This window comes from Physella acuta, unplaced genomic scaffold (assembly GCF_028476545.2).
Source record: "Physella acuta isolate Inbredline_101_S28 unplaced genomic scaffold, ASM2847654v3 ptg001480l, whole genome shotgun sequence".
NCBI lineage: Eukaryota > Metazoa > Mollusca > Gastropoda > Physidae > Physella > Physella acuta.
Genome location: NW_026732995.1, coordinates 585431 through 599306, shown reverse-complemented (window position 1 = coordinate 599306; position 13876 = coordinate 585431). Strand labels below are relative to the sequence as shown.

At 34.8% G+C, this 13876-nt stretch overlaps 1 protein-coding gene and 1 long non-coding RNA gene across 3 annotated transcripts; both read left to right on the top strand.

Moving 5' to 3' along the window:
- The first annotated feature begins 397 nt into the window (after window positions 1-397).
- LOC131928249 (uncharacterized) lies at window positions 398-4235 on the top strand. Of its 2 annotated transcripts, none has more exons than XR_009383745.1 (6): window positions 398-553; window positions 1715-2035; window positions 2422-2490; window positions 2714-2785; window positions 3317-3383; window positions 4068-4235. It is a non-coding gene; the product is annotated as an uncharacterized LOC131928249 (long non-coding RNA). The 2 variants fall into 2 exon arrangements; XR_009383746.1 differs by having other exon boundaries at window positions 399-491.
- Window positions 4236-9494: 5259 nt separating this feature from the next.
- Window positions 9495-13819, top strand: LOC131928279 (ATPase ASNA1 homolog). Its single transcript, XM_059284268.1, has 8 exons — window positions 9495-9942; window positions 11848-11995; window positions 12198-12252; window positions 12346-12439; window positions 12550-12700; window positions 12856-12963; window positions 13056-13256; window positions 13389-13819. Exons 1-8 carry the CDS (start codon window positions 9821-9823, stop codon window positions 13509-13511), a joined length of 1002 nt encoding a protein of 333 aa, XP_059140251.1. The 5' UTR covers window positions 9495-9820; the 3' UTR covers window positions 13512-13819.
- The last annotated feature ends 57 nt before the right edge of the window (window positions 13820-13876 follow it).

The following is a 13876-nucleotide window of genomic DNA, read 5'->3' as shown; positions in this document are numbered from 1 at the left end:
GTGTACATACATGTGTACATACATAGTGGGTCGATCAAAACATGTACGTGGTCCTACTGCGTCAATTACAATGACCATAGTTGTTAACAGCCGCATTAACCACACAATTAAGTAGTCGTAGGTATCTGCTTATTCGTTTATTCAGTTCATATATTTTGCTTTATGAACTTTATTTTATAACGTTACAATAACAACCTTCTCTGGAGTTAGTCGCAATCCGGCAATGACCATTTTTGTGAGGTCACTAAAGATATAAAACGTTATGGATGGGAAGGGTGAATGGAGGTGGGGGGAAATTTGTGCAACCAAGGCAGGCTACTATAACTGTACCAAAGTTTGAGGTAACTCTGACTCTATATAATCACAGCTTTGTAAAAGAAAAAAAAGGATTTGAGATTTGACGTCCATGCGTGTCACATGTTCCTCTACTAAGTGTCGAGTGTTAGCAAATAATTGATGCAACCAAGCATGATCAACTTTACTTTCACGAGGTTTGGGCTGTGTGCTTTCATTATGTTTACCGTCTTTGTCCACTCCTTGCCAATACGTCGCAGTAAGTTGACCATAACACTAGTTCTCTTGCAGGAAAACATAATTTTACTTGTGAGGCTTTAATTGTCTTCTTAACAGGGCCGTAGCGGTCTAATGGTAAAAACGTTTGGCTGCTAGCCCGAAGGTCTGGAGTTCAGATCTCAGTCCGAATTCGGGAGACGTTCTACTAACACGAAACGATGATCCGAACTAGAGATTCTCGGGTTGGCAGCCGAATGCTCTACTATCCGGCCACGCCGTCCCATTATATCAGAAATAGAACCTTATAATTCTGCATCCAATTTTGAATTTCGGTGTTTTAAAACTATCGAAAATTTGATGATACATTGTAATATTCAACACTCAATTTTTTTTAATAGAATCCGTATACTTAAAACTTAAAAGGGAAGAAAGAATTTTAGTTTTAAATGACAAAAAAAAAATGTCCAGTCCATTTAGCAGTTTCACAGAAGTGTCGATGGAACCTAATTTTGTAGCGTACCAGCAAAATGTCATAAAAAATGAGTCATTAAAGAAAGAATATCCGTGCATATGTATTGCTTTAGATCTAACCCTAAGCCCTAGGGTAAGACATGGATTCGGGGCCAGGAGATTAGTGCTCATACCAATTTTTTAATCTTTCACCATTGTATTAGCTTAGCTCATGACGCTACCCACGGGGAATCTTCGCGACACTTGTAAGCTACACAGGCACGAGACAAATTTTCCTCATGCTAAGATAAATCGCCACATGTGGCGAGATGTGTTCTAGCCTGCTCTACGGCAGAATTTTCTTGGAAAGTGCTATCGACTCTTATGTTAGTGGTCAGATAATGAGGTAAGATAAGAGGGGTCAGGGGTCAGATAAAGGGTTCGGCAGGGGTAGGGTGACAGTCAACCAAGGCTCCCGCCAATCTGTTATTAAAAAGTTAGAATAATGTCTGAAGTTAACAGCACATCCTTATTACATGTAGACTATGGGCGGTGGTTCTACAAGCAGTAGCCACTTGGTTAATATTTTTTATCTTTGATGATATTAACAAGAATAAAGCTGTTATAATGATGTACGCTATTTCAGATGTGTTTTAAATCAAATTTATAAATCACCGAAATAATAGAAAATTTACATGTAACGACTACTCCTGTTATATAGCAAGTAAATAAACAAAGAATTTACTTTCAGACTATCCTGAGTTTTGTAACATGGATAACAAGCACATAGTGAGGAAACCAATGGTGGGAGAGAACCTAACAATCGGCGTGTGTGTCTGGGCAATTATAGAGCCCACTTTCCCGATGGTGCAAGTCAATAATGTAACATACAAAGCTAACAATTATTCAAGTCCAAAATTTGATTTTCATGTCGACTACCCAATAGATTATCAGATTACATTTCATTTGAGGTTCAAAAATATTTCCGAGTCTGACTATCAAACTTACAAAGTAAAACTAATAACAGGGGTAGGAAAATATGTGACATCAAGCATTGAGTTTCTGAAAGACGGTAATTACTTCAATACTATGTGCTAGATTAAATAAAGTTGTGTATAATTACTTTAAGATCATAAAACACATGTACACAGTTACATACTCACACACTCGCAGTCACGCACACGAAGATACGTACACGCACGCACACATATAGAAACATCAGCAGGAACAGAAGCACGAGAATGAAGTGGAGAATAAAATGTGTAAACCCGTATTGGTCTTTTCTAGATAAGTGTTAGCGAACAAATACAAAACCTGAATGAAAGGTCGGTATATATTATGCTTGATTTAGACGGATGTCAGGTAACAGAAAAAAGATCAATTAAATCTAAGTGTCAACTAACACTACAATGACTGCCATTATCAGATTCTTATTTATATAATTTCCTTGTCTTACAGACACTACACAAGGCACACCCTATTATATTTGGATTGCTATTGCGGCGGCAATAGTTGCTTTATGTTTAGGTATACTTTTTCTCATTATTGTTATAACTTAAATATCAATTAAAAATATGTAGATTTTAAAAGGAATAATTTAGATGCATTGCTTTAGCCTCAGAAATTTGTTGGCGTATAATTAAAGCATATGCTAATATGTCTATCATAAAGTTGTAGCAATTGATTTTAACTAGACTATAGTTTCTAGACTATGGTGTTTCATTGTCAGAAATTCATTTCTTTTCCCCAGTATGTGGTTGCTGTGCTTACTGTTACGATAAATGCGATAACAGGGATGGGTATACGTCTTTATCAAAAAACGGTAATGTGGAAGAGTACTTAATATTTGCTTATTGAAGCTAAAATTTCGATGACAGCAGCTGTTTCAATTTTTGGTTTACGAGAGACCTGTAATAAAACTCAGCTAGGTCTCTAAAGGTCTATGACACGTTTCTGGAGTTTTCGTAATTCAAGAACTGACACCTCGAGACCTCACTCCTCATCACACACATACTCATTCACACAAAAACCCACAGACTTAAGTGGGAAACAAAAATATCAAGCGTATAGAGTAGACCTATCAAATTTTAGAATGGTCAATTCCAACGCTCAGGGTTTAATACTGGAATCAACACGTATATCATTTCACATATCTTACATTAATTACAAAGTATAGAGGTCTATGTCTCTCTCCCTCTCTCTCCACTCTCCATATATATATATATATATATATATATATATATATATATATATATATATATATATATATATATATATATATATATATATATATATATATATATATATATATATATATATATATATATATATATATATATATAACATGGCACAGGTTGTACATTCGAAGATTTAATGGACTGCTTGATGTGTATATTTTGTGTAGTGAAATGTTTATTTTGGTAAGTAAATAAAGCGTGAGTATCTCCCCTAAACTTGTATCTTCTTATTCAACAGAAAGGGAATGGCACTTATACAAGGCTATAGAAATGTTTTATTAACTTTTATTTAACTTGCTTCCTCGTCATATCGTCATGAATCAAAACTGCCGAGCAAAATTTCGATCATTTCTAACTGACCAATACGTTTCAAACTTTGCGCGTGGGTCAAGACCAGATGACAATGCAATATGACATCAAATTTGACTTAATTGGATGCCTAATTAATTTTTTTAAAGAATTAAGTGAAATTTCCTATATATAGTATTATTAACCGCGCTATTATACGCGTATTTTTTACGTTCATTTGATGCGCAATAGTTTTTAGTCATGCAACTCTATTGTATTAAAAAGATTAAAGTACTGAAAAAAAAGCATAAAAAACGTTTTAACAACTAGCTTTTCTCTACCAATGCACTAAAAACGACAAATTAATGATCTTCTTTAAATATATGATAATGAACTACTATTTAAATAAATAAAAAGAAAAGCGCTATATTATTTATTAAATGTCTTTACTACAATTTAAGAAATTACCTACGCTATTATATATGTATATATATATATATATATATATATATATATATATATATATATATATATATATATATATATATATATATATATATAATTTAACTTTTACCGCAGATCACTACTGAGTCAGCCATTGGCAAATCTATACAGAAACTAGGATCTTACATGTTTTGTATTGTAGTTTGGTATGAAAGTCTGAATGAAATTTCTGCGTGATGCAAACACGCGTTATGGTGTTATTTATTTCACTCAAATACATCTTGCTTATACCTTGAATTTGTGTATGTGTTGTTGTTTTTTTTAATGAAAATATTGCAGCGGAATTAGATACTCTAGTTGCCTTGTTACTAAAACGGGCTTTAACTTTTATAAATAAATACAACTTCGGTAAAAAGGGTTCAAATATCTTTAATAATAGTTTCGCTATTCTGCCTGTGTGTTTGTATGTATGTATGTCTGTCTGTCTGACAAGAACGCTCTGGATAAAACACAAAGAAATATAAACTTTCACAGGGAACTATAGTGACGTCACATGAAACGAATAGGAATTTATCAAAATGAAACAAAACATTAAGTTTTAACGCCGGAAAAGTATACTCAATAAAATGACGTCATTAATTCTAGTGTAAACTATAATTAAAAAATTAATGCCCAAAACAAGACACAATAATAATCACGTTATCGAAATTTGATTTTTTTTAAAAAAGACACTAAAAGTACGGCCTAATTTATTTGTCTCGTCTTAAAAGTGGTCTGTGTGGAGTTTCTTTCAGGCATCTCGTCTTTGTGCGGGGTGCAAATATCCTCCTCGCCTCCTGACACCCCCCCCCCCCCACCCCCGGAAAAAGTCTACCGTCTACCAGACCCTTCTTTCCCCCCCCCCCTCCCCCCCCCCCTCCCAACGAAAGAATTTATATAGAAAATTTATAATTTATACTTAATACTTTAACCAGTGTCCGTCATACCCTCCCCTCTCACCTCGCCCTGAAGAAACTCAGAATACCAACTTTGTGAGCTTAGGAACATGTTTAAGGGGTATGATCTACGACTAGATCTATAATATATTTACTGAAAATGTGCAGTAACACTACACGTATAGTTCAAGGTTACCAGATAAGATATTGTGGTAATGACCGGTAAAGTCTAGATTTAGTGTCTATACTCTAAATAGAATGGCGTCATTGATTGTTGAATAAAAATAATAAATCATTAAAAAAGTTTTTAAAAACCCACGTTTTCTGATTGAACTAAAAAGTAGAAAATAAATGCGATACATCACAATAATGCAAGCGATCACTCTACTATAAGCGATGAAAAACGCGGGTTTTTTAAAACTGTTTTAATGATTATTATTTTCTACTTTTTAGTCTTTGTCTGTTTGTTTGCATTGAAATCTTGCTATCGATTTTATCTTTTCACTTTTTTTTTGGGGTAAACGAAGACAACTCGTAAAAAGACAAATCGTAAAAAACACGTTGCGTGAATACGTTACTGACTAGAACACATAGATTTGAACCCGTGTCGAGTGGGTTAGCAATCGTGTGCCCAACCACTCGACCATATCGTCTCCCCCATACTGGCCACCAGTTGTTACGTTCTGGTTGTTTGTAGACAAACACCGCGTGACAACAACTCAGTAAGAAAAAGAGGGAGAGTACCGAACCTTGTTTTCATCAAATTACAGTTACTGGGTTATGTCCCTTTTCCCCCCACGTTTTTTGTACAATTATATAGGGGTATAAAATGATCAATAAAATGTTTCCATGGATCAATTTAGTAATAATAACAGTTGAATATTCTATTGTCATCCGAAACAAAGCTTCCCTGAAATTTTCAGCGCGCTAGCTAACTGGGAAGTGCCCGAAATTTCGATCGCAAGATTTGATTGGAAAAACAAACAAACAAACAAACAGAGGCGAAAGCAAGTTAAAGAAAACGTGGGAAAAAATAGATTTTAAAATTGCAAGCCGAAAATGATGATAATGAGGTCATTGATTACAGAGACAAAAAAAATAATTAACGCCTAATTTAAGTGTCTAATTTTAGAAGAGTAAGTAGATATGCAAAAGAAAATACCGGAAAAGTAAAATATATAATAAGCGTTAGGGGTCGTCCATAAATGACGTCACACTCATAGGGGGGAGGGGGGTCCGTAATTTTGTGACGGTGTGTGATGAGGGGGGGGGGGGTTCAGATGGTGCGACGTCACACTTTTGCATTATAAAAAAGCAATGTTAGAAAACGAATTTTATACGTTATTTCGCGTTTTAGAAAACTGTTTTAATAGGAATTTATTAAAATACTCTATTTTGACAGAGTTCAGACAAGATTTTAGAAAATATCGATGTTTTAAAAAAATGCAACTGCAATTTTGAGGGGGGGGGGGGGGGGTTGTAGGCTGAAGTGTGACGTCATTTTAGGGTGTGTGAGGCTTTTTGTGACGACGTGTGACGGAGGGGAGGGGGGTAAAAATCGTCCAAAAAAGCGTGACGTTATTTATGGATGACCCCTTAGTATAAGGGTTAGGGTCATTTTAGGTTTTATTTCAAGTTAAATTTCCGGATCGGGTTAAAATGCCGGTTCCGAATAGAGTTTCGTTTCCAGTTAAATTGCATAGGGGTCGTCCATAAATGACGTCACACTCGTAGGGGGGAGGGGGTCCGTAATTTTGTGACGGTGTGTGATGAGGGGGAGGGGGGGGTTCAGATGGTGTGACGTCACTTTTTTGCATTATAAAAAAGCGATGTTAGAAAACGAGATTTAGCCGTTATTTCACGTTTTAGAAAACAGTTTTAATAAATTGTAATATGAATTGATCAAAAATACTCTATTTTGACAGAGTTCTGACCATTTAATTCGGTTTTTTTAAGTAAACAAACTCAGTAGTGTCATGAGGCGGGGGCAGGGGTGCGGTCTACATCGAATGACAACATTTAGGCGTGACACCATGACAAGACATTGTAAAATTTACTGTCAAAACTAAGTTGTATCCAGATAAAACAATACAGATTAGTGAGAGAGGGTTAACACCCCTCCGAAAATGCAAAATTGGTGGGGATGATGGGGTGACACCATATATCTAAAATTTGTTTTATAACAAATAACATCATCCCCGTATTTGTGAGGTTGAATACCTTTCGGCGTCCGCCTAGTTATCAGGGGTGTCTCGGGATTGACTGGTTACACTATGTAGCCATGAGCTGCAACCTCTGCCTTTGTAAAATACCTGTGTGATTGGTGTTATCTGTACGCCGAGGGCGTCGAAAGCCGCCCCTGTTGCAGTTTGACTGTTGAAACAAGTAGTATCCCTGACACTGTAGAACGCCCAATCTACGGATCTCGTGCACTCAGGTAGCCGCAGGGTAATTCAGGAGCCCAGCCATTACTATTGCTGATGAGCTAGAAGACACCCCTTATTCGATTTTGTAATAGATTGAGATAATTGTGAGGTCAGGGGAACTCACTCTTCTGTATTAGTATTATATTTATATTGTTATCTTGAGTGATGTCCCTTACATGTTATGTATAAATAGTTGTCTCTCGCCACTTCCTTCCTCTTTGCATCATGGCTGTAAATAAAGACTGTTAACAATCAACGCGGCTTCTCGTCAGTGATTACAATCTAACACAGATTTATAAATCGATTTTAGTATGGCGCTCATTAAAAACGAATATAGGCGACCGCCGGGGTGCCGGCTGATGCGCCCGTGCAATATGACCGCTGAATCAAGTAGTAACGCTGACCCGCTGTTCGCCCCCCCCCCCCCACACACACACACACACTGAATCCCACTATTTGTAATGTAAGATAGGACTGGGGCCTTTTTTGGAACTTTTAATTATTTCTACAATAGAAAAGAAACTGAATTTTCATTTTATTTTTTAAATTATTCATATTAAAATTCCAACGTAAAAGTTTTATTTTTTTATCAAGCGAGAAAAGGGCCCCTATGCCTTGCTTACGCTAGCTTTACGGTGGCTACGCCACTGGATGTGATGTCATTTTAGGGGGGGGGTTGGCTTTTTGTGACGACGTGTGACGGAGGGGAGGGGGGAGGTATAAATTGTCCAAAAAAAAAACGAGACGTCATTTATGGATGCCCCCCATACCTATAAAGGCACGATTTCTGTAAAATTTCAGGTTGCGGTTATATTTCCATATAATAATGACTCCATATATAATATTTTATATTATATGGAGTCAAATTTCGTTTCCATGTCAGTTAAAATGCTGGTTCCGAATTAAGTTCCGTTTTGAATAATTTCGTACCTGTTAATGTCCTTTTTCCTTATCTGGTTTAATTTACGGATCCGTTAAAAGTGCCGATTCCGGATCTAAGTATCGCTTTCAAATTTTCGAATCTGGTTAAAATACCCATTCTGGATAAAAATTCCTTTTCAATGACATTTCGTTTCGGGTTAAATTTCTCCCACTTCTGCCTGAATTTCCGTATCCGACTAAATTTCCGGATATGGTTAAATGTGAGGTTTGAGTAGGGGTTTTGGTTTTTTTCAGCGACACCCCCCCCCCCTCCATAATTTTTTATTCCGTCGTCACAAAAAAGCCAGACCTTGGATCCCCCCTTGAAATTAAATAACTCAGCCGACAACCTCCCCCCCCCACCCTTGTTTTCGGACACACACCCCCCTCCCTCCAGCCCGAAAGATGCCTAGAAGAAACTCTGACCACATTGTTTATGGCGTCATGTTTTTTGCCCCCGGTCCTTTATCAATAGCGCCATATGTTTATATTTATTAACGGCACTTCCAGTTGTCTTACACGACACTGTATCTCCAAGTCCGGACGGTAAAACTATTTGTTAAAACTTTTAAAAATTAAGTACGGTTTAATAATGCCATAAAAACAATTAATTTACCAACATTAGCACACTATTGTCACACTTTTGGGCGTCTAGCTTTTGGCTGTCAGCTCTTTGTCCAGTCGGCCTTTTCATGTCGGCCTTTTGTCCTAGACCCAGAGGCGAAGCGGCCCTTCCCGGCGCCCGGGGACAAACTTTCGATTTGCACCCCCATCAAGATTTCAATTTGCACCCCACCCCCTCAAACTTTCGATTTGCACCCCCTCCCTCTAGATTTCGATTTGCACCCCCTCCCTCAAACTTTCGATTTGCACCCCCCCTCAACCTTTCAATTTATTTTTCCAACCCATTTTGGCGCCCCCTAAGGTCGGCGCCCGGGGACATGTGTCCCCCCCCCCCCCTTCGCTACGCCTCTGCCTACACCATTTGTTTACAAGTTTATATTAAATCCAATTCGGCCTAAACTAGATTTTTCTTCCGCATAATTGCCATATTGGCATAGTATTTTTTAGAAAAAATCGTTTAATTGTTAACGAGTAAAATGTAGGCCTATATTGATTAATACCACCTTTCCAGAATCTATGATGCATTTAACAATTTAGAATGACATTTTATACGCATTTTAATTGTATTATTAAAATATAAATTTCATTGCGAAAAATCTGTTTTTAATTCCATTTAACATGCTAAATAATATAGGCCTAATTGATCACGGATCTAGATTTAGTATTATATCTAGTCTAGATCTAGATATAAATTTTGATGACTTGTCTAGTACATAGACATAGATCTAGAATCTAGTTAGGCCTAGATTCATTTTAACAAAGAGTCCACTGTGAAAATTACAATAAGAAATCTGTTTTTAAAATAAATTCGGCAATATTATTAATTTTTTTATCTGGTTTCAACCACGTATCTCAGTGAAAACAATCCGAAGATACAATAACTCCTTGCAATAGATAAGTTATTAGTCTAGTATATTCTAATACGGGTGTAAGATTAAGAGATCTAAGTTTAATCTAGATCTATATTATAATATTTAATACTATGGCGGAGGAGGGGGATTCAAACCTTGAATATGAACCTACATTACAAAACGTCATTGATCAACTTAGTTTAAAATGGATATTTGTGGGGGGCAAAGGAGGAGTCGGAAAAACCACAACCAGGTCAGTCAACAAACTAAAATTATACTAAAATAATATAATAGATTAACTAAATCTATTAGGCTGAATATCAGTCCTATTATTAATAAGTCTCATCACGTTCTAAGTTCTACCCTTCTGACTCTCATGCCATCATTACATTAGTTTAGTTACTAGTTAGGCCTACTCATTCATACATATTTTTACATATTATATTATTAATTATTAATATATCGAAGTCTATTCCCACCTGCTACTAGATCTAGTACTAAGTTCAGTGAATAGCAATATGTCATACAGTCATACAGTGACATACAGTGTATAAAATAGCCTATAGGCCTAACGGTAAAACTCCATTTTAGCTTATTTTATTTGCCGCTTCACGTTCACCTCCAGCTGAGCATATTTTATTGTAAACACAACTGAAACACAAAAAAACGTTAGGGGTCATTGTTGTGAGTTCATATAAGTGTATTTATAGTATCATGCCTGCGAGATACTTGTAACAATACAAACTTAACCGCCTTGCAATAATGAGTTTCGTAATTTACCTATTGCCATGAAAATCTTAATTGACATGAACATATTTTCAAGAGCAAAAGAAAAGCTAAATCTAGAATCTAAATAGTGCACATTCAGTATTCCAAATTTTGATTTTTCTCAAGTTTTTTCTCAAGTAAATTATCAAAAACTAAAACAAAAATTCATAAAGAAATAGGCCTATTGTTTTCGGTTTCCTAAAGTTTTTTTGTGTGTTTCAGTTGTGTTTATTATAATAAAATACACTCAACTGGAGGTGAACATGAAGTGGGGAATAAAATACGCTAAAATGGAATTTTACCCCCATAACTATTAAGGGGTCATCCATATATGACGTCACGCTTTTTTTGACGTCGCACATCGTCACAAAAAGCCAAACCCCCACCCCTAAAATGACTTCACACCTCAGTCTTCAACCCCCCCCCCCCCCCTCAAAATTGCAGTTGAATTTTTCTTAAAACATCGATATTTTTAAAAATCTTGTCTGAACTCTGTCAAAATATAGTATTTTAATCAATTCCTATTACATTTTATTAAAACAGTTTTCTAAAACTCGAAATAACTGCTAAAATTTGTTTTCTAGCATTGTTTTTTTATAGTGCAAAAGTGTGACGTCACACCATCTGAACTCCCCCTCATCACACACCATCACAAATTTACGGACCCCCCTACGAGTGTGACGTCATTTATGGACAACCCTTAATCATTAATTAAGTATAGTAGGCTAAGAAGTAGTATTATGAATTATAAGGGCTATTCACATTATTATTTATATATTTTCTCAAAAATAACAAGCAAGACAAGCAATAAAATTGTCTTGTAATTTACCCACAATTCTACAGTTGATGTTGCACATTTTACTGCTTTGCCATTTTGCCTCTTGCCCTTTGTTTCTACATGGTTGTACTTTTTTGTTTCAAAAATTTACATTTCTTATCAAAGATACAATAACAATCAGACTAAGAGATGAGAGCATAACAAATTTTATTTTTTAGTTCATGTATTGGCTATGAAATATAAATCAATCAAGCTAACCAACTTGTTTTCCATGCTGCATTGCACTTCCTGTTTTTGACAATTAGCTTTTAATTTGATGACCTCGTGATTCAGGATTAATTGCCACCAAATATTTATAAGTTAGCAAAATTACTTTAAAAAATGTCAACAAGGTAGAAATTGAAAGCTAGAAATTTAAAAATGTATGTGAGAGGCTGCACATTCTTCCATTAAATAGTTAATTATGTTATTAAATGTACCTAGCTGAGGCTAGTTTGATTATATTTAAATTACATTGATTATTCAAATGTTATACAGAATAAACATAGTCAAATTTTAAACATTTTTTAACAACACTACCATGTATGGTAACTGCATATCATTTCTTTCTAGTTGCTGCTTAGCTGTACAGCTTGCTAAAGCCAGAGAGTCTGTGCTAATAATTTCTACTGATCCTGCTCACAACATTTCAGATGCCTTCAGTCAGAAATTTTCTAAAGTTCCTTCACTTGTTAAAGGTTTTGAGAACTTATATGCAATGGTAATATACTTTGAAATTAGTTTACTTGCTAACACTTTAATTTAAAGCACATTATTAGCATAATGCTGTGTAGTCCCTTACTTCAAAATGGCATGTTTTTTGTGATTATGGCTAGGCATCATCATATATTTTCAATTGTATTCTACTATTTATATAATATATATTTTCTTACAACACTAATTTTAAATGGTTTTTTAAACAGGAAATTGATCCAAACTTGGGATTTTCAGAGCTACCCGATGAATATTATGAACAAGGTATTTTAGTTTGTCATGTTTTCATTGAATTTATTTTCTCCATTAGTTAATCCAAAACCCAATTCATTGAAGTTTAAATTTGTTTTTGTGCAGCTGACATGATGTCAATGGGGCGTGGCATGATTCAAGAGCTTTTGGGTGCTTTTCCTGGCATTGATGAAGCAATGAGTTTTGCAGAAGTAATGAGGTAAATTTCAATTTCTAAAAAAATAAAATTTGTTTTGAGATTTGTATTCACTTGATTTATAATGCTTGTTGGATATAAACTAGTTACAAAATGTATCATTTTCTTTTCAGATTAGTGAAAAACATGAATTTTTCTGTTGTTGTGTTTGATACTGCACCTACAGGTCATACCCTGCGTTTGCTTTCATTTCCATCTGTTGTTGAAAAGGGTTTGGGTAAACTTTTAAGGCTGAAAAATCAAATTAGTCCATTTATATCACAGGTAATTTTGTACTAACTATAGTAAACTAATTTATTTTTTTAATGTTGTTCTTTGAGATAACTTTGTGGTTTTGTTCCAAATGAATATGAGAAATTTTTTGCAAGAGCAATAGTTGACATGAAAAACATTTAAAAAATGTTAAACTGTATTTTAAGATGGCTGGTATGATGGGCATGCAAGATTTAAATGCAGATCAGATGTCTACAAAGTTTGAAGAGATGTTAGCAACTATACGTCAAGTCAATACTCAGTTCAAGAATGCTGTAAGTCATTGTAGTTTTTCCCTCTAATAAAATCTATTACTTCACTAGTATGTCATTAAACTTTGTGTTTTCACTTCTTTTTTCTATTTTAGGACCAAACAACATTTATATGTGTTTGTATAGCTGAGTTTCTCTCTCTGTATGAAACTGAGCGTTTAGTCCAAGAGCTTACACAGTTTGGAATAGATACACATAATATAATTGTGAACCAATTAAACATGCAACGCAAGGGAGAAAGAGCGTGTGGCTTGTGTGAAGCAAGAAAAAAGATTCAAGCCAAATATTTAGATCAGGTTGGTCACAAATGTACTTACAAAGGACACTAATGTAACAGAATTTGCTGATGTATGTCTATTGTTTTGCTATGAACCACATCAAAATTTAGGGTTTAAGACTTATGGATGTTCACATTTTCTGTTTGCCAGATTACTGATCTGTATGAAGATTTCCATCTGATTAAATTGCCTTTACTGCCTGAGGAAGTACGAGGAGTGGAAAAAATCAAACAGTTTTCTGAAAATTTGTTGAAGCCATACAATCCAGATTAATTTATGTATGCACAAACAATATATTTGTGCATTTATTTATAGATGTTTTCAGGATACTTCTTAAATTTGTTTCTCACAATATATTAACTTATTGGTTTTCAAAATTGATAATTGTAATTGTTATTAAGTGAATTAATCCAGGATACATGTAATTATAGAATGCATAAAAAACAGTGATATTAAGCATTATTAAAATGTTGTTAGTAAGACTGAAATAAAAGGACATTTTAAACACAATTGTTTTAGATCAGACCTGTTCCACTGAATATTGATTGGTTTATTAATTAAATGGAGTCTTTGGCATTCAAGTTCTTTTTATTAGTATTTTGCTTTTAACCATATTGATACTTTGAAATATATGATAT